Below are 19,853 nucleotides of genomic sequence, written 5' to 3' on the forward strand. Positions count from 1 at the left end.
AGGCCATCTCCAGCACTCCCGCTGTTAGGCAATGTGCAAGCTTAAAGGGGTTATCCAGGAAATAACGATGGGCTATCCCCAGCGGAGTCCCAGCACCAAAGCCGATCAGCTGTTCCAGGGACCCCGGCAGCCTTCCCAGCACAGCGCCGTTCATTGTACAGTGGCTGTCGTAGTTTTATTCCGGCCGCCTCTGGGCATGTTCGCATTGCTGCGGCCTGACCTCCGGCCCGCCCCCCATTATAGTCAATGGGGCCTGAGCGGACTTCCGGCGGCACAGTGCACTAGCAGCAGCACGGATCGGCAGGCCGTTCCCCCCGCCGGAACTTTCTGCTGCTAGTGTGAAAGTAGCCCAAGCTAGATTTGTGCCACAAGTTTGGGGCAAAAGGCGCATCTTAGGCCACACCCATTTCCTTCAAAGCCACACCCATATTGGCCAACAGCCCGCTAATTTGCAGTGATTGTCCCTAGATTTCAGACTTGGCAAATTCGGACTGACTAGGGCTGAAAATGGCCCTGGTTTTGGCAAAGCTCCCTATCCCGAATTTACCAACTACAATATTAGAAGTATGCTCCTCCTTTTTCGCCGCATAAAATTCTCTCAAAACCTAGATGCTCCAAACTGTGCCAATTTTGGCGCAAAATCTAGGTGCACTCACACTAGTAAATGAGAGCCACTGGGGGTCATTTATCAAACTGGTGTAAAGTAGAACTGGCTTAGTTGCCCATAGCGACCAATCAGATTCCACCTTTCATTTTGAAGAGCTCCTGTGGAAAATGAAAGGAGGAATCTGATTGGTTGCTATGGGCAACTAAGCCAGTTCTACTTTACACCAGTTTGATAAATGACCCCCACTGTGTTGTGGAAAGGGGTTAAGAGGGCTTGATACCTGCCATGTACAGTAAGACGTAATAGGGGAGGTGAGAACCTAACAACGTAAGAAAAAGACTGAACTCGATACATCTTTTTATGAACCTTACGAGACATGCACGTCACTACAAGATTAAAAAACGGGGCAGAAAAATCTCTTAAAAAAGACAAACTCTTTGTTGCCCATAGCAACCAATCACAGCCCAGCTTTTACGGTTCAAGAGCAGAAAATGAAATGAAAGCAGCACTGTGATTGGCTGCTATGAGCAGTTACGTTTTTCTTGCAGACAGTTTCATAAAACGTTAAAAAATAAGTAAAGTGAATGAATGGTACCTGAGACACATAACCAGGCGGCACAAAGATAGGAGGCATGGACCCATTTGGAGACATCATGGGAACATGGGCTGGACCTATACGAGTGCAGAAAATGAAAATGAAAAGAAAAAAGTTACGGTAAAGTTACGATGTGCCCTGGAGCCACTTTAAAGGGGACCTATAACTTCTCCCGACTTCTCTGTTTTAGCAACTACTTGCACCCACATGTAATAACTCTGGAACATCTGTTCCTATGAATTTATGTTGTGCCATTCCTCTATTATTCCTACCAGATCTAACAAATGAATTACTAGCAGTCTGCAATTAGGGCCTATTCACAGAGGACCTGTCCCCTCTCCAGACATGCCTTTTTTTTTCTTAACTACTTGCATTCCCCATGTAATAACAATTATGGACTATCTATTGTTATGACTGTATATTGGGCCATTCCTCTATTATTCCTGCTAGAATGTATGATTGGATTACTAGCAGTTTGCACTGAAGGTCCAGATGGGTGTTACCAGTTGGGGGTGTGTCCCTGCAGAATTTGACGTGATCCAATCAGCACTGCCAACTGGTAACACCCATCTGGACCTTCAGTGCAAACTGCTAGTAATCCAATCATACATTCTAGCAGGAATAATAGAGGAATGGCCCAATATACAGTCATAACAATAGATAGTCCATAATTGTTATTACATGGGGAATGCAAGTAGTTAAGAAAAAAAAGGCATGTCTGGAGAGGGGACAGGTCCTCTGTGAATAGCTGAAAGTGGATATTTTACCCCAAGTGCCCCAAATTTAGTGCAAATTCACTGCACTGCAGCTAGAAATCCCTTCTCCTCGCTGACAAGAAAATGACGATTTATCGTTATAAAATAAGATTTTTTTTTTCTAATGATGGATTTTCGTAGAAAACCATCAGTGGTTAAGTGACCCCACCATACATCTCCGCATCCGATAATAAACAGCAGTGCTGATGACGGAGCCTGCACTTCCAGGAAGCTGTGATACATCAAGCCTTGTGGTCGCTCTATACACAAGTTCTCATTCATCTTGGTGCCCAAGACGGAAAACCCCAGGACTGGATGGAGAGTGTGAACGAGCAGCTACTCCACTTACCTGGGATACACTGAAAGTGGCCATCTTCTGTGCGGATGGTGAAGGTCTCTCCGGGGTTCACTTGCACCACGATCACCTGCAAATACAGAGGCTGTTTGGAAGAGTTCAGGTTTTACCAGTGTCCGTAATACAGGTTACTTTCACTATATGGTAAATAAGGAGTTTATAAGAACATGTATGGCTTTTTTTTTTCTTTCAGAAACAGCGCCACACTTGTCCATGGATTGCATCTAGTATTGCAGCTCAGTTCCATTTAAAGGAGTTGTACGCTTTTGCTATATTGACGGCCTAATATCAGATCGGTGGGAGTCCAACTGCTGGCAACTACATCTCAGCCGTCCCACTCACTTGAATAGGACGGCTCCTTCCTATTGAAGGGAATAGGACGGCAAAGCTGTAATTACAATTGCTCGCCGCTGCAATGTCGATGGCGAGCATGTAAATAGTAAAGTGAAAGCAGCATTCATATGAGCGTTGTGTTTTCTTCATATGGCTGATCGGCAGAGGTGCTGGCAGTCGGCTCGTGCAGATCCGATATTAATAGCCTATCATGAGCACAGGTCATCAATATAACAAAACCGGCCAACCCCTTTAAGGTCAGCGGGGCTCAGGTGCAATACCACACACAACCTATGAGCAGGTGTGAAATAGGCATGTTTTCTGTTTAACTCCGAGTCTGTCAGCAGTTCGGAGCTTGCAAAACTACTGACAGCACTAGGTAGGGGCTAGGGAGAGGAGTGTAAACATAACTGTCGAGTATTTATCATCAGGAGGAGTGTGAAGATAAAGTTTAATTCTGCCAGAATCTGCTGCTGCAAGTGCCAAGGAGGTGGAGCTTCTCTCATTGGCCGCTCCCAGCCCCTACCCTCTGCTGAGTGACAGCTGTAACAGTCTTCTGGTTGGATGCTACAGCTGTCACTCAGAGCAGTGGGGAGGAGCAGTAAAGCAGCTCAATGCAGAGGGCACTTGCAGGAGCAGAACCTGGCAGAATAAAAGTTCATATTCTCCCTACTTCTGATAATAAGAGCCCCACAAAAGGTATGACCGTCCTGCTCACTCCAGCTTTTACCTAGTGCGGTCAGCAGTTTTTTGTCAAAACTTATGACAGACTCTTTAGTTTTCTGTTAAGTTCTACCCAGAAGAAGAGCTAGCAAGAGACATTAGTGTGCTAGGACGGTGCACCAAAATCATCTATGGATGGCTGCTAGAGAGGAAATCCATATGAATCACAATACCCTACTTTTCAGTTTTATTGCATATTAAAGGCATCTCCTTCACAAGTTTTTATACCCATGGCCAACCCACAAAGGTTCTATGTTTAGCAGACCTAAGGGTGGAGCCACCAAAATGGAGACCACTCCGAGACAGTAAAAACCTTCCATAAACTCAATAAAAAAATAAAAATAAATCCAAAAAGTGAGGTGCCAGGACCTAGATATATTGGTGAGTGATCTTTCTGTAACACCTTTGAGCAGTGCCAAGAAAACTCAATCATTGAAAATAATTTAAAAGATCAAAGAAAAGACCAAGTGACGGATAAGCTCCAGCAGCGGTATCATGGTCTGCTAGTTTTATTAAAAGAATGTAAACCAGAAGCTGACCAGACATCACTCCACCCTGTGCCTCAACGTATCTACCCGTGACTGTACAGAGAGACCTCTCGTTTCTGCTGCTCCATAATATCAGTCCAGAGGGTCAGTTCAAGATAATAAAAAAAAATTCCCACCATCATACCACACCTCAGCACAACCACGCCAAGCAAAAGTCAATCCATGGAAAGTTATCACTGGTGAGATGAAGCCTCCTGCTCCTGGGACCCATGTAATTCCTTCCCAATCATGACAAGTGCATTTTGTAAGCTTAAATAGAAGTAAGAAAAATAGATTTTTTTTTATTTTTAGCAGTTACAGAAGTTGCTTAATATCACATAAGAAATAACTCAGACAGTGAATGATCAGAGGTGCTACACATAACGGGGCGAGCAGACACTGACCATTAGTAATTCCAGAACAAAGGCCTAAATATATCCGCTCAGTGGTCCCAATCATCATCTCATGACTACGACTGACCAGGCATGCGGTCAGGCAGTGACTGATGCGTCAAAGGGGTTGTCCACTCTGACAACTGATGGTCTATCCTGAGGATAGGCCATCAATGTCTGATCGTTGTGGGTCCAGCATTCCCACAGAGATCAGCTGTTTTAGAGGAGGCGCTGGAAATACACCGCTCTATCCGTTGTGTAGTGGACAGAGCTGGATACTGTAGCGCTGTACCCATTAATGGTAAATGAGTTCACAACCTTTTTAGAGGGGTAGGGGCTATGGAGCTGTGCTGCAGTTGCCTGCACAGAGGGGGCCTGGGAGTGCAGCCATATAGTGAAATCCTGGGAGACCTGGCAGTCAGACCACCAATGATCAGAAAATGGTGACGTCTCCTAGAGAGGTCATCACTTCTTTGGTGGGGAAACCAATTTACAGTACCCCGGAACGCTATCTTTCCACACCTCCCCATACACACTCGGCTCCGCCAAATGTAAGTGTATTCTATGGGGAGAATGAAGAAAGAAGCAGCCAGACAGATCTGGCGGTCACTTATCTCCCAGGAGAACAAAAGGATCGGGCAAAAATATTCATTTTGCCCGATCCTTCTCTAACCAGACATCATTGGCCGAGGGAGAACCGGGATCCATCTCACAAATGCATTGCAATGCCGGATCAGTCTCTCTGGTGTCATCTGGAAAAACGGGTCCGGTATTTTATTTTTTTTCACATTTTTAAAGGTCTGCGCATGCTCAGACCGGGAAACCGGATCAGTTTTTCCGAAACACTTAGGGCCGGATCCGGCATTAATGAATTCCAATAACATTATGCGCCTGGGTAAAACAAAAATCTGGAACCAATGGGGTGGTACACAGGAAATCAAAGAACACCCCGCATTAGGCATACCGCACGGGGGAGATTTACTAATCATGTTTAACCCGTGGAAATTCAGACCAAGCAGTGTAATGAAATGCCAGATTTATCACAGAGGTTCATGCTGGATGGCAAATATGGTGCGCTACCTGCTAAGGCTACTTTCACACTAGCGTTTTTCTTTTCCGGCATAGAGTTCCGTCCTAGGGGGCTCTATACAGGAAATGAACTGATCAGGCATATCCCCAAGCATTCTGAATGGAGAGTAATCCGTTCAGGATGCATCAGGATGTCTTCAGTTCAGTCATTTTGACTGATCAGGCAAAAGAGAAAACCGTAGCATGCTGCGGCTTTATCTCCGGCGAAAAAAACTGAAGACTTGGACTTTTTCCATAGGAATGTATTAGTGTCGGATCCGTCCTTCCGGTCTGCGCATGAACAGACCTTTAAAAATGAGGGAAAAAAATACCGGATCCGTTTTGCCTGATGACACCGGAAAAACGGATCCGGTATTGCAATGCATTTTTCTGACTGATCAGGCATTTTTCTGACTGATCAGTCTGAAAAATGCCTGATCAGTCAGAAAAATTACATGCGTTTGCATACAGTTTGCCTGATCAGGCAGGCAGTTCAGGCAACGGAACTGCCTGCCGGAATCAAACAACGCAAGTGTGAAAGTACCCTAAGCTGCACCCCTTTCCTGCCAAAGCACGACCCCTCATTGAGTAAAGCTCAAAAAGTGTGTCAATGTGAAAAGCATTTACGCATTACTAAGACCAGCGATATAGACGCCGGCCTCTGTATAGGATAGGCGCTTTACCGGCAGCCGTGCGACTTGGTTAAATCTACCCCAGCTCCCTTGCTGGTGTAGATTTAAGTCATTTTCTACGGCAAAGCAGGTGTAGAAAATGATTGATGGGCCTGCTGGTCCACCCGCTTTCCTCGCCAACGTCACCCTTTCTCAGAAGAGGCAAAAAAAATTAAAAAGGATGCAGTGTTTTTTTTACTGTCCATGTAAACAACCGCATGGGCCAGATGGGAGGACGCGCGGTTATCTGCACCTGCAGTTCATTACAGTGGGACTTTTCGGACAGTCAGGGGGCAAGAAGGCCCCAGGTCCTTCTAGACAAGTGGAGGTTGGCTGTGAAGGCCATCTTCCAGGATGATCGTTGCATTCTGCAATACAAGGTAATGCTCCAGCCCTGGCGATGGAAATTCACGGTGGAAGAAAATAGAGACTCATCCTTTCCAAACAAAGCGTACTTCTCGTTCCTAGCAGCTGCAGGATTGTGAACGTGGCCTGTCCGTCACTGGCGGCTAGCTCAGAGACACACTAAACAATTAGAAGCTTATTTCCGCTGTATTCTTGCGCAACTTGGAGGCTTTAAAAACAAGACAACATCTGTTTCACAGTTGCAAAGCAGCAATTTGTCCATTCGAGCTGCCAATTCTAGTTTATTTGCGTGGAAATTCACTTCAGGCTCGCTCGTACAATCAGCGCGTCCGTTTTTATTTTATTTTTTCAGAAATTTTGATGAGGAAGAACCAAAAGAGTCGGAGCCGAGCTATAAATTCAAGCAATGTTACTGTGAGATTTATAGCATTGTTCCTGGCTGCCACTACCCACATGTAATTAGTGGCGTGAAGTCATGGAAAATAAGGAGGACGAAGCCAATACAAGCAGTGAGAAAAGCGCTATTTAGTCTTCAGCTGCAGTTCCACATTATGGCTCAGAACACGTCGACGTCTTAAAGGAATACTGAGCGCAACGATGGACAGGGGGTAAAACAGTTATTGTGGCGACGGGTTGGAAGGTCTCCTTGACCTTGATGTAAACCTCCAAAGTATACTATTGTATGTAGGGTTGTTGCGGGTATCGAAATTTCGATACCCAATCGATACTTTTGTCCCGGTATCGATACGATACCGGGATTTCCGTTTTTTCGATACTGGGCTGCGCTTCTGCGCAGTCTAGTATCTCTGAACATGAGCGCGCTGCTATCGGCGCGCTCATGTTCTCTCTCAGCAGCACGGGGAGAAGGAAGCTGTCCTCCCTCCCCCTGTGCTGCTGCCGCTGCCACCAATGAGAAGAGAGGGGCGGAGGAGGGGCGGCAATGAGAAGAGAGGGGCGGAGGAGGGGCGGCAATGAGAAGAGAGGGGCGGAGGAGGGGCGGCAATGAGAAGAGAGGGGGTGGAGGAGGGGCGGCAATGAGAAGAGAGGGGCGGAGGAGGGGCGGGCGCACTGCGCCACCAATGATAGGATTACTATCGGAGCGATGGGAGGAGACATCAGCTTCACTAGTGGGCGTTCCTTTTCCCTGCGCTGCGATTGGACAGCGCTACAGCCAGGGAGAAGGAACGCCCACTAGTGAAGCTGATGTCTCCTCCCATCGCTCCGATAGTAATCAGCAGCATGTGGAGCAGGAGAGGAGACAGTAATGGGGCACTGCGGGCGAACGGAGCGGCGCCCAGGACTAAATGGTGAGTGCTGAGACATCGCTGGGCGCCGCTCTGTGTGGCCTAATAGTGAAAGTCTGGACTCATATACAGTAGTCAGTCTTTAACACATACAGGAGGCGGGTGCCGGCAGCAGAATCGCATTGCCGGCACCCTGCCCCTGACAGGGAGCTGCGATCAGCGGCAGTTAACTGCCGCTGATCTGCTAGTACCCGCCTCCTGTATAAAGGGGTAAAATCATTGGTGGTGCAGTGTGCCCCCCCCCCTCAATCCCCCCATCCCATTAAAATCATTGGTGGCACAGTGCGCCGGCCCCTCTCAACCCTCCAGTATTAAAATCATTGGTGGCAGTGGCCACAGGGACCTCTCCACTCCCCCTCATTGGTGGTGCAGTGGCAGCTTCTGATCGGAGCCCCAGCTGTGTAAGCCTGGGGCTCCGATCGGTTACCATGGCAGCCAGGACGCTACAGAAGCCCTGGTTGCCATGGTAACATCCCTGATGCTGTGTGCACAAAGCACAGAGCAGCAGGGACAGTGTGGAGTCCTATTCACCCTGATAGAGATCTATCAGGGTGAATAGGAAAAGGGATGAAAGATCCCAGGTTCTAGCCCCTAAGGGGGGAAATAGTTATTAAATAAAAAGTGAAAAAAAAAAAAACACTAAAATATGAAGTATAAATCACCCCCCTTTTCCCAATTGCACATATAAAATATATAAATAAACATATTACATCGCCACGTCAGAAAAGTCCAAACTATTAAAATATAAAAAAAAAATCTAGGTGGTGAATGCCGGAACAGAAAAAATAAAATAAAAACTGCGCGATTCGCCATTTTTAAAAATGAGGAATGCACGTGGCTTTTTTTGTTTATTTTTTTCGCGTGGTATCGAATGGTATCGAGTATCGCAATACTTTTTCATGGTATCGAAACCGAATCAAAAATTTGGTATCGCAACAACTCTAATTGTATGCCAACATTCTTATTGGTAAATTTGGCGCAGTTAAACTCCACCCCTGAGGAACCCAAAACACTCCCAAGTGCATCCACTTCTCTGTGCTGCTTCAGCCTGGAACAGACCAAATTTGCCAGGACTGGCTCTGAAAATTAGGGACCATCCCTGAAAATTCGGGACTGTTGGCAACTATGCGTAAGAAAAACATAGGCCAAAAGGAGCCCATGCGCACTGCCACTCCATTCAGCTCTATGGCAGTTCCCGAGACAGCAGAGTACAGCGTCTCGCCTCTTTCAACCTACCACTGTTCATTTCAGGGGAGCTCAGAGGGATACGAAGTACCTGTTCTTGTGATCGGTGGGGAATACCCCTTTAAAAAAGGTATGCAAAACTGACACCAGGTTACTAGAAACCTGTAGACCTAAACCCAATAATTGGCCTATGTGAGGGTTGTATCATTTACGAGCTGATTAACCACCTCAGCCCCCAGTGCTTAAACACCCTGAAAGACCAGGCCACTTTTTACACTTCTGACCTACACTACTTTCACCGTTTATTGCTCGGTCATGCAACTTACCACCCAAATGAATTTTACCTCCTTTTCTTCTCACTAATAGAGCTTTCATTTGGTGGTATTTCATTGCTGCTGACATTTTTACTTTTTTTGTTATTAATCGAAATTTAACGATTTTTTTGCAAAAAAATGACATTTTTCACTTTCAGTTGTAAAATTTTGCAAAAAAAACGACATCCATATAGAAATTTTGCTCTAAATTTATAGTTCTACATGTCTTTGATAAAAAAAAAATGTTTGGGTAAAAAAAAAATGGTTTGGGTAAAAGTTATAGCGTTTACAAACTATGGTACAAAAATGTGAATTTCCGCTTTTTGAAGCAGCTCTGACTTTCTGAGCACCTGTCATGTTTCCTGAGGTTCTACAATGCCCAGACAGTACAAACACCCCACAAATGACCCCATTTCTGAAAGTACACACCCTAAGGTATTCGCTGATGGGCATAGTGAGTTCATAGAACTTTTTATTTTTTGTCACAAGTTAGCGGAAAATTATGATTTATTTATTTTTATTTTTTTTTCTTACAAAGTCTCATATTCCACTAACTTGTGACAAAAAATAAAAAGTTCTATGAACTCACTATGCCCATCAGCGAATACCTTGGGGTCTCTTCTTTCCAAAATGGGGTCACTTGTGGGGTAGTTATACTGCCCTGGCATTCTAGGGGCCCAAATGTGTGGTAAGGAGTTTGAAATCAAATTCTGTAAAAAATTACCTGTGAAATCCGAAAGGTGCTCTTTGGAATATGGGCCCCTTTGCCCACCTAGGCTGCAAAAAAGTGTCACACATCTGGTATCTCCGTACTCAGGAGAAGGTGGGGAATGTGTTTTGGGGTGTCATTTTATATATACCCATGCTGGGTGAGAGAAATATCTTGGCAAAAGACAACTTTTCCCATTTTTTTATACAAAGTTGTCATTTGACCAAGATATTTATCTCACCCAGCATGGGTATATGTAAAAAGACACCCCAAAACACATTCCTCAACTTCTCCTGAGTACGGGGATACCAGATGTGTGACACTTTTTTGCAGCCTAGGTGGGCAAAGGGGCCCATATTCCAAAGAGCACCTTTCGGATTTCACTCCTCATTTTTTCCTGAATTTGATTTCAAACTCCTTACCACACATTTGGGCCCCTAGAATACCAGGGCAGTATAACTACCCCACAAGTGACCCCATTTTGGAAAGAAGACACCCCAAGGTATTCCGTGAGGGGCATGGCGAGTTCCTAGAATTTTTTATTTTTTGTCACAAGTTAGTGGAAAATGATGATTTTTTTTTTTTTTTTTTTTTCATACAAAGTCTCATATTCCACAAACTTGTGACAAAAAATAAAAACTTCCATGAACTCACTATGCCCATCAGCGAATACCTTGGGGTCTCTTCTTTCCAAAATGGGGTCACTTGTGGGGTAGTTATACTGCCCTGGCATTCTAGGGGCCCAAATGTGTGGTAAGTAGGTAAATGACCTGTGAAATCCGAAAGGTGCTCTTTGGAATGTGGGCCCCTTTGCCCACCTAGGCTGCAAAAAAGTGTCACACATCTGGTATCTCTGTATTCAGGAGAAGTTGAGGAATGTGTTTTGGGGTGTCTTTTTACATATACCCATGCTGGGTGAGATAAATATCTTGGTCAAATGCCAACTTTGTATAAAAAAATGGGAAAAGTTGTCTTTTGCCAAGATATTTCTCTCACCCAGCATGGGTATATGTAAAATGACACCCCAAAACACATTCCCCAACTTCTCCCGATTACGGAGATACCAGATGTGTGACACTTTTTTGCAGCCTAGGTGGGCAAAGGGGCCCATATCCCAAAGAGCACCTTTCGGATTTCACAGGTCATTTTTTACAGAATTTGATTTCAAACTCCTTACCACACATTTGGGCCCCTAGAATGCCAGGGCAGTATAACTACCCCACAAGTGACCCCATTTTGGAAAGAAGAGACCCCAAGGTATTCGCTGATGGGCATAGTGAGTTCATGGAACTTTTTATTTTTTGTCACAAGTTAGTGGAATATGAGACTTTGTATGAAAAAAAAAATAAAAAAAAAAATAAGCATTTTCCACTAACTTGTGACAAAAAATAAAAAATTCTAGGAACTCGCCATGCCCCTCACGGAATACCTTGGGGGGTCTTCTTTCCAAAATGGGGTCACTTGTGGGGTAGTTATACTGCCCTGGCATTTTCCAGGGGCCCTAATGTGTGGTAAGTAGGTAAATGACCTGTGAAATCCTAAAGGTGCTCTTTGGAATATGGGCCCCTTTGCCCACCTAGGCTGCAAAAAAGTGTCACACATGTGGTATCGCCGTATTCAGGAGAAGTTGGGGAATGTGTTTTGGGGTGTCATTTTACATATACCCATGCTGGGTGAGAGAAATATCTTGGCAAAAGACAACTTTTCCCATTTTTTTATACAAAGTTGGCATTTGACCAAGATATTTCTCTCACCCAGCATGGGTATATGTAAAATGACACCCCAAAACACATTCCCCAACTTCTCCTGAGTACGGCGATACCAGATGTGTGACACTTTTTTGCAGCCTAGATGCGCAAAGGTGCCCAAATTCCTTTTAGGAGGGCATTTTTAGACATTTGGATACCAGACTTCTTCTCACGCTTTGGGGCCCCTAGAATGCCAGGGCAGTATAAATACCCCACATGTGACCCCATTTTGGAAAGAAGACACCCCAAGGTATTCAATGAGGGGCATGGCGAGTTCATAGAAATTTTTTTTTTTTGGCACAAGTTAGCGGAAATTGATATTTTTAATTTTTTTCTCACAAAGTCTCCCGTTCCGCTAACTTGGGACAAAAATTTCAATCTTTCATGGACTCAATATGCCCCTCACGGAATACCTGGGGGTGTCTTCTTTCCGAAATGGGGTCACATGTGGGGTATTTATACTGCCCTGGCATTCTAGGGGCCCTAAAGCGTGAGAAGAAGTCTGGAATATAAATGTCTAAAAAATTTTACGCATTTGGATTCCGTGAGGGGTATGGTGAGTTCATGTGAGATTTTATTTTTTGACACAAGTTAGTGGAATATGAGACTTTGTAAGAAAAAAAAAAAATAAATTCCGCTAACTTGGGCCAAAAAAATATCTGAATGGAGCCTTACAGAGGGGTGATCAATGACAGGGGGGTGATCAATGACAGGGGGGTTGATCAATGACAGGGGGGTTGATCAATGACAGGGGGGTGATCAGGGAGTCTATATGGGGTGATCACCACAGTCATTGATCATGCCCCTGTAAGGCTTCATTCAGACGTCCGGATGCGTTTTGCGGATCCGATCCATCTATCAGTGGATCCGTAAAAATCATGCGGATGTCTGAATGGAGCTTTACAGGGGGGTAATCAATGACAGGGGGGTAATCAATGACAGGGGGGTGATCAGGGAGTCTATATGGGGTGATCACCACAGTCATTGATCATGCCCCTGTAAGGCTTCATTCAGACGTCCGGATGCGTTTTGCGGATCCGATCCATCTATCAGTGGATCCGTAAAAATCATGCGGATGTCTGAATGGAGCTTTACAGGGGGGTAATCAATGACAGGGGGGTGATCAGGGAGTCTATATGGGGTGATCACCACAGTCATTGATCACGCCCCTGTAAGGCTTCATTTAGACGTCCGGATGCGTTTTGCGGATCCGATCCATCTATCAGTGCATCCGTAAAAATCATGCGGACATCTGAATGGAGCTTTACAGGGGGGTAATCAATGACAGGGGGGTGATCAGGGAGTCTATATGGGGTGATCACCACAGTCATTGATCATGCCCCTGTAAGGCTTCATTCAGACGTCCGGATGCGTTTTGCGGATCGGATCCATCTATCAGTGCATCTGTAAAAATCATGCGGACATCTGAATGGAGCTTTACAGGGGGGTGATCAGGGAGTCTATATGGGGTGATCACCACAGTCATTGATCATGCCCCTGTAAGGCTTCATTCAGACGTCCGGATGCGTTTTGCGGATCGGATCCATCTATCAGTGCATCCGTAAAAATCATGCGGACATCTGAATGGAGCTTTACAGGGGGGTGATCAGGGAGTCTATATGGGGTGATCACCACAGTCATTGATCATGCCCCTATAAGGCTTCATTCAGACGTCCGGATGCGTTTTGCGGATCGGATCCATCTATCAGTGCATCCGTAAAAATCATGCGGACATCTGAATGGAGCTTTACAGGGGGGTGATCAGGGAGTCTATATGGGGTGATCACCACAGTCATTGATCACGCCCCTGTAAGGCTTCATTCAGACGTCCGGATGCGTTTTGCGGATCCGATCCATCTATCAGTGGATCCGTAAAAATCATGCGGACGTCTGAATGGAGCTTTACAGGGGTTGATCAATGACAGGGGGGGTGATCAGGGAGTCTATATGGGGTGATAACCACAGTCATTGATCACGCCCCTGTAAGGCTTCATTCAGACGTCCGGATGCGTTTTGCGGATCCGATCCATCTATCAGTGGATCCGTAAAAATCATGCGGACATCTGAATGGAGCTTTACAGGGGGGTAATCAATGACAGGGGGGTGATCAATGACAGGGGGGTGATCAGGGAGTCTATATGGGGTGATCAGGGGCTAATAAGGGGTTAATAAGTGACGGGGGGGGGGGGTGTAGTGTAGTGTAGTGGTGCTTGGTGGGACTTTACTGAGCTACCTGTGTCCTCTGGTGGTCGATCCAAACAAAGGGGACCACCAGAGGACCAGGTAGCAGGTATATTAGACGCTGTTATCAAAACAGCGTCTAATATACCTGTTAGGGGTTAAAAAAAACACATCTCCAGCCTGCCAGCGAACGATCGCCGCTGGCAGGCTGGAGATCAACTCTCTTACCTTCCGTTCCTGTGAGCGCGCGCGCCTGTGTGCGCGCGTTCACAGGAAATCTCGCGTCTCGCGAGAGGACGCGCCGGCGCGTCCAGGAGGAATGAATCAACCACCTCCAGGACGCGTCTGTGCGTACAGCGGTCCGGAGGTGGTTAATTGAGTTTTTTGTACAGGAATCTCTACGTTCCATCAGGAATATAGAAATGTATCCCTATGGAGGTACAGATATGTCAGCGCACAACATACCTAGGAAAGGAAAGTGCTGTCTTCTGTGAAAGAGACATATAATAATATAATATAATATAGCACCACACTTGGGATGCAAGTTCAGTCCTATTGGGGAGGAGTTGCAATTCTAGTCGCTGCCCATGAGAGGTGCTTTTTCTGGATAAAAAAAAACACTTTTTAGTTTCTAATTATGAACAACCCCTTTAATGCTCCCGATTCTATTTTACACGTAAGGGTACTTTCACACTCGCGGCGGAGGATTCCGGCAGGCAGTTTCTTTTTGCATTTTTAAAGGTCTGCGCATGCTGGATCCAGCACTAATACACTTCATTGTAAATTAATGCCGGATCCGGCAAGTGATCAGTTTTTTGGGCTGGAGATAAAACTGCAGCACGCTGCGGTATTTTCTCCGTCCAAAAAACGTAAGAGGGACTGAACTGATGCATCCTGAACGGATTGCTCTCCATTTAGAATGCATTAGGAGAAGGCTCCATTCACACGTCCGCAGCGTGTTTTGCACATCCACATATCCGCAAAACACAGACACGGCAATGTGCGTTCTGCATTTTGCGGACCGCACATCGCCGGCACTAATAGAATTTGCCTATTCTTGTCCGCAATTGCGGACAAGAATAGGACATGTTCTATTTAATTTTTTTTCGGGAACGGAAATGCGGACCCGGACGTGCGAGTCCGCATTTCCAGAGCCGGGCCGCACATTGTGCGGCCCCATAGAAATGAATGGGTCCACAATTCCGTTCCGCATAATGCGGAACGAAATTGCGGACGTGTGAATGGGGCCTGAAACTGTTTTTTCCCGGTATCGAGCCCCTGTGACAGAACTCCGGAACACAAACGCTAGTGTGTAACACATCTACACCAATTTCTGCAAACTGTCTTTTGCAACCTCAGGTGCAGCATGAACGCATCACGACCGCGCCATGTGGTCGTACCCTAAAACCGAAGGGGCGCTTCAATGTAAGACCATGTCCAATATTAATATTTCACCCCAAAGCAGAGCCCCTACCTGACCCCAGACCACTCAGCTCAAGCTCAGCTCTGGCTGCCGCCCAGCGCCAGGACATTGGGTGCACCCCTGGATGCTGCACCTAACCTCTCCCCATAATACGTAGGGGGAGGGTGCAGGTGTTGTGACACCTGTGCTGAGTTCCTCACCGTCGTACACACTCATACGATGGATTTCTAAGAATAATTCTAAACTGAAACCACGTTGCACTTGTGAAAGCTGCGGACGGTTGAGCTTCAGTGATTATGAAGAAAACAAAGTGCCACTGATTAGTCAAATGGAAGGAAGCAATACCACTTCATAAGCCCCGGGCCGACCTCAGCCGGTTTATCCGGAAATATAACTGAGCGAGAAACGAAGTGTATGTTTTTTAACCAATAATTTGCAGGTCATGAGGTTCTGGGAATTTTAGGAAACCCCTTTAGTGTAGCCGACCTGTATAAACATATAGGGGTCATTTACCAAACTGGTGTAAAGTAGAACTGGCTTAGTTGCCCATAGCGACCAATCAGATTCCACCTTTCATTTTTGAAAATGAAAGGTGGAATCTGATTGGTTGCTATGGGCAACTAAGCCAGTTCTACTGTACACCAGTTTGATAAATGACCCTCATAGGCCGAATACATTTGCCCTTTGGAGAATGCCAAGCTTCAACCTTCACACCTTGCTAAGCCAGCCTCTGTTCACAAAAACCACAACATGGCACCATGGACACGAAGATGACCGCACACCATCGCTGCTGCAGTCATGGGATGTCAGCAATAGATAACGGGCAAAAAGTCTGGCTCCACAAAGTCACTTGCCCAAACCTATTGTATGAAATATAGCGCCACCTAACACGGTGGACCATAGCGTGCAAAGTTTTACTTTCCAGAATAACGCTCCTCTGGAGATAATGCAACTTTTTCTGGTTGTCAACATACAAAATATCAAGCAGTTGTGATGAACCCGGCATGGGTACAGATCACTTTATAAGGACAGTCGTTTGCTCAGAAATCATCAGCCCTGATGCTTTCAAATATTAAAGGGAACCTGTCACCGGGATTTTGTGTATAGAGCTGAGGACATGGGTTGCTAGATGACCGCTAGCACATCCGCAATACCCAGTCCCCATAGCTCGGTGTGCTATGTATCAAATCGTTTTTTTACACAATAAAAGCACACAGAGCTATGGGGACTGGGTATTGCGGATGTGCTAGCGGCCATCTAGCAACCCATGTCCTCAGCTCTATACATAAAATCCCGGTGATAGGTTTTCTTTAAAGGCTTTGTACACCTTTGGGGGCAATTTTTTTTAATGATTGGATTTTACTCATTTTGGGCTAAAAATCATTTTTTCAATTAGTCTTTATTAAAAATATTGAGCGGTTCTGTAACAAAGGGTTAACTGTCTATCTGTGTGCTAAGGCAGGGTCCCCCAACTCCAGTCCTTAGGGCCCACTTGCCGGTCAGGATTTAGGAGTATCCCACAGAATAAATACCTGTGGTAAATCCTGATGGACGGACACTAATTATATCAACTGCCCAATACTAAGGAAATCCTGAAAACATGACTGGTAGGTGGGCCCTGAGGACTGGAGTTGAGGACCACTGCGCTAAGGGCTGTATTACACCAACAGATTATTTGACCAATAGTTGGCGTGTACAAAAGATCTGTCTGCGTACTTGGCCATCTGACCAATGATGTGGTGGCTCTCCACTCCTTCTCCTCCCAGCTGAGTTTCCTCTTTGTAGACATCCGGTGAGAAATCGCCGCAGCCAATCACGAGCCGCGGCAATGACCGCTTTCTCAAATGGTTGTGCGCAAAGGGATCTGGTCGCCACCATGGCCAGTGATTGGCTGTGGTGATGTCAAACTGGATGTTCACGCGAGGGAGGCCAGCAGGGAATTGCACGGCTGAAGAAGGAGTGGGGAGCCGGCATCGGGAAGTAAATAATCTTCCTTTACAGGACATTCTTGCAAAACCCGTTTAACTATCACCATACAAAATATGTCCTTTACCATAACGGCACAAACATCTGCAAACCTATTAATGAACGTTCAGGCTCCTCCTATACATTAGAGTACGATCTAAAAGGAGAAATAACCCACCAAAAGCTAACAAAATGTCACAACCCTGATTTACCTGTTGGGTGCTGTCGCCATTTACCATGTGAGGTACAAGTGAAACATCATTCATTAAGGGAGTAGCTTCCAATGGAGGAGGCTGGTCGGCCATCATGGCTGAAATGATCATTCATCGACAGATGTTCACATCCACCACCTGCACATAAAAAAAACATAGTAAAATTAAGCTTTTTATTCACTATATTGTAGCGGTGATATAGGTAGATGGGAAGGGAGGGCTGGCAGACAGCAATGGCACTGGAGGAGTCAACAGGCAACAGTTTATTTTATTGTTTTTGACCCTTACCCCCCCCCCCCATCCCCCCAACCAAAGGGGGACCAGATCGGCGGTGAGTACGAAAACATGAATCTTCTGTTTTGGGAGACAGTCTGCAGTCATTAGATAAAAAGTAATTATTACTGAAAACCTCTAAGTGGGTATTACGGTTATATTAAAGACTATGTACACCTTTGGGATCAATTCTTTTATGATTGCATTTCACCCATTTTGGGCTAAAAAAAAACAATTTTTTTTTTTCCGACTGGTCTTTATTAAAAATATTCAGCCGTTCTGTCACAAAGTTCTGTTCTGTCTGTGAACTGTACTCTCACTTTCATCTAAATAAACCTTATTTCTAAATTACTAAAAAAGGTCATAAACACATATTTAAGCCAAGTTTTTATGAGCAAGATAAGAATTGAGCTATAATGAGTGTTTATGAGCTCAGAGATAAGGAGCCGTCAGCCTAGCTGCCTGACGGAACAGAGTAAAAATACACAGCCTGCTACTAGAGAATTTCAAGGCTGTACAGAGAAAGGCGGCGGAACGTTTTCAATAAAGACCAATTGAAAAAATTCTATTTTTTTTAGCTCAAAATCTGCACAATGCAATAATAAAAAAAATAGCCCCAAAGGAGTCCATAGCTTTTAAGTTATCCCCTATCCACAGGATAGAGGAATAACTATTAGATCGGCTGGGTTCTACCACTGGGACCCCCATGAAGCCCCCAGAAATGAATTGAGTAGCCGGTCAGGCATGCTCTCAGCCGCTCCATGTCTAAGGGACTACAGGAGATAGCCAAGCGCTGTACTCAACACTCAAATTATTCTCTCCCTAGGAAGATTAACTGAAATATTCACAAGTTGAAGGCATTGAGCATTCTTGTGAAAAAAATAAAGAATGAGATAACAGGATACAGGAAATTTGTCATGCCATATTACGTTTATCTGGAATCTTTTTTTTCCACAAGAATAAAACAAAAGACTACTGTGCTCCGCAGTGAGATCCATTACACTTATCCAGTAACCTCCCATTCACACAACCACCAGGGTTCATAAAAGCTGACATTTATTGACCAGCATACAGGGAGTGCAGAATTATTGGGCAAGTTGTATTTTTGAGGATTAATTTTATTATTGAACAACAACCATGTTCTCAATGAACCCAAAAAACTCATTAATATCAAAGCTGAATATTTTTGGAAGTAGTTTTTAGTTTGTTTTTAGTTTTAGCTATTTTAGGGGGATATCTGTGTGTGCAGGTGACTATTACTGTGCATAATTATTAGGTAACTTAACAAAAAACAAATATATACCCATTTCAATTATTTATTTTTACCAGTGAAACCAATATAACATCTCAACATTCACAAATATACATTTCTGACATTCAAAAACAAAACAAAAACAAATCAGTGACCAATATAGCCACCTTTCTTTGCAAGGACACTCAAAAGCCTGCCATCCATGGATTCTGTCAGTGTTTTGATCTGTTCACCATCAACATTGCGTGCAGCAGCAACCACAGCCTCCCAGACACTGTTCAGAGAGGTGTACTGTTTTCCCTCCTTGTAAATCTCACATTTGATGATGGACCACAGGTTCTCAATGGGGTTCAGATCAGGTGAACAAGGAGGCCATGTCATTAGATTTTCTTCTTTTATACCCTTTCTTGCCAGCCACGCTGTGGAGTACTTGGACGCGTGTGATGGAGCATTGTCCTGCATGAAAATCATGTTTTTCTTGAAGGATGCAGACTTCTTCCTGTACCACTGCTTGAAGAAGGTGTCTTCCAGAAACTGGCAGTAGGACTGGGAGTTGAGCTTGACTCCATCCTCAACCCGAAAAGGCCCCACAAGCTCATCTTTGATGATACCAGCCCAAACCAGTACTCCACCTCCACCTTGCTGGCGTCTGAGTCGGACTGGAGCTCTCTGCCCTTTACCAATCCAGCCACGGGCCCATCCATCAAGACTCACTCTCATTTCATCAGTCCATAAAACCTTAGAAAAATCAGTCTTGAGATATTTCTTGGCCCAGTCTTGACGTTTCAGCTTGTGTGTCTTGTTCAGTGGTGGTCGTCTTTCAGCCTTTCTTACCTTGGCCATGTCTCTGAGTATTGCACACCTTGTGCTTTTGGGCACTCCAGTGATGTTGCAG

The 19,853-nt window shown here is 45.1% G+C and overlaps 1 protein-coding gene across 2 annotated transcripts in view; it reads right to left on the minus strand.

The window, feature by feature from the left end:
- LOC121009367 (fibronectin type-III domain-containing protein 3A-like) overlaps positions 1–19,853 on the minus strand; it is a 103,572-nt gene that overhangs the window by 38,624 nt on the left and 45,095 nt on the right. The window contains exons 2-4 of one of the 2 annotated variants that reach the window (XM_040442434.1): positions 17,434–17,571; positions 2,307–2,382; positions 1,203–1,279 (exon numbers count right to left, since the gene is read on the minus strand). In XM_040442434.1, the coding sequence (XP_040298368.1) occupies positions 1,203–1,279; positions 2,307–2,382; positions 17,434–17,544 (264 nt within the window). In that variant the 5' untranslated portion in view covers positions 17,545–17,571. Of the gene's footprint in view, positions 1–1,202; positions 1,280–2,306; positions 2,398–17,433; positions 17,572–19,853 lie in introns of both variants that reach the window. The other variant, XM_040442432.1, reaches the window with a different exon arrangement.

This window comes from Bufo bufo, chromosome 8 (genome assembly GCF_905171765.1).
Source record: "Bufo bufo chromosome 8, aBufBuf1.1, whole genome shotgun sequence".
NCBI classification, from domain to species: Eukaryota; Metazoa; Chordata; class Amphibia; order Anura; family Bufonidae; genus Bufo; species Bufo bufo.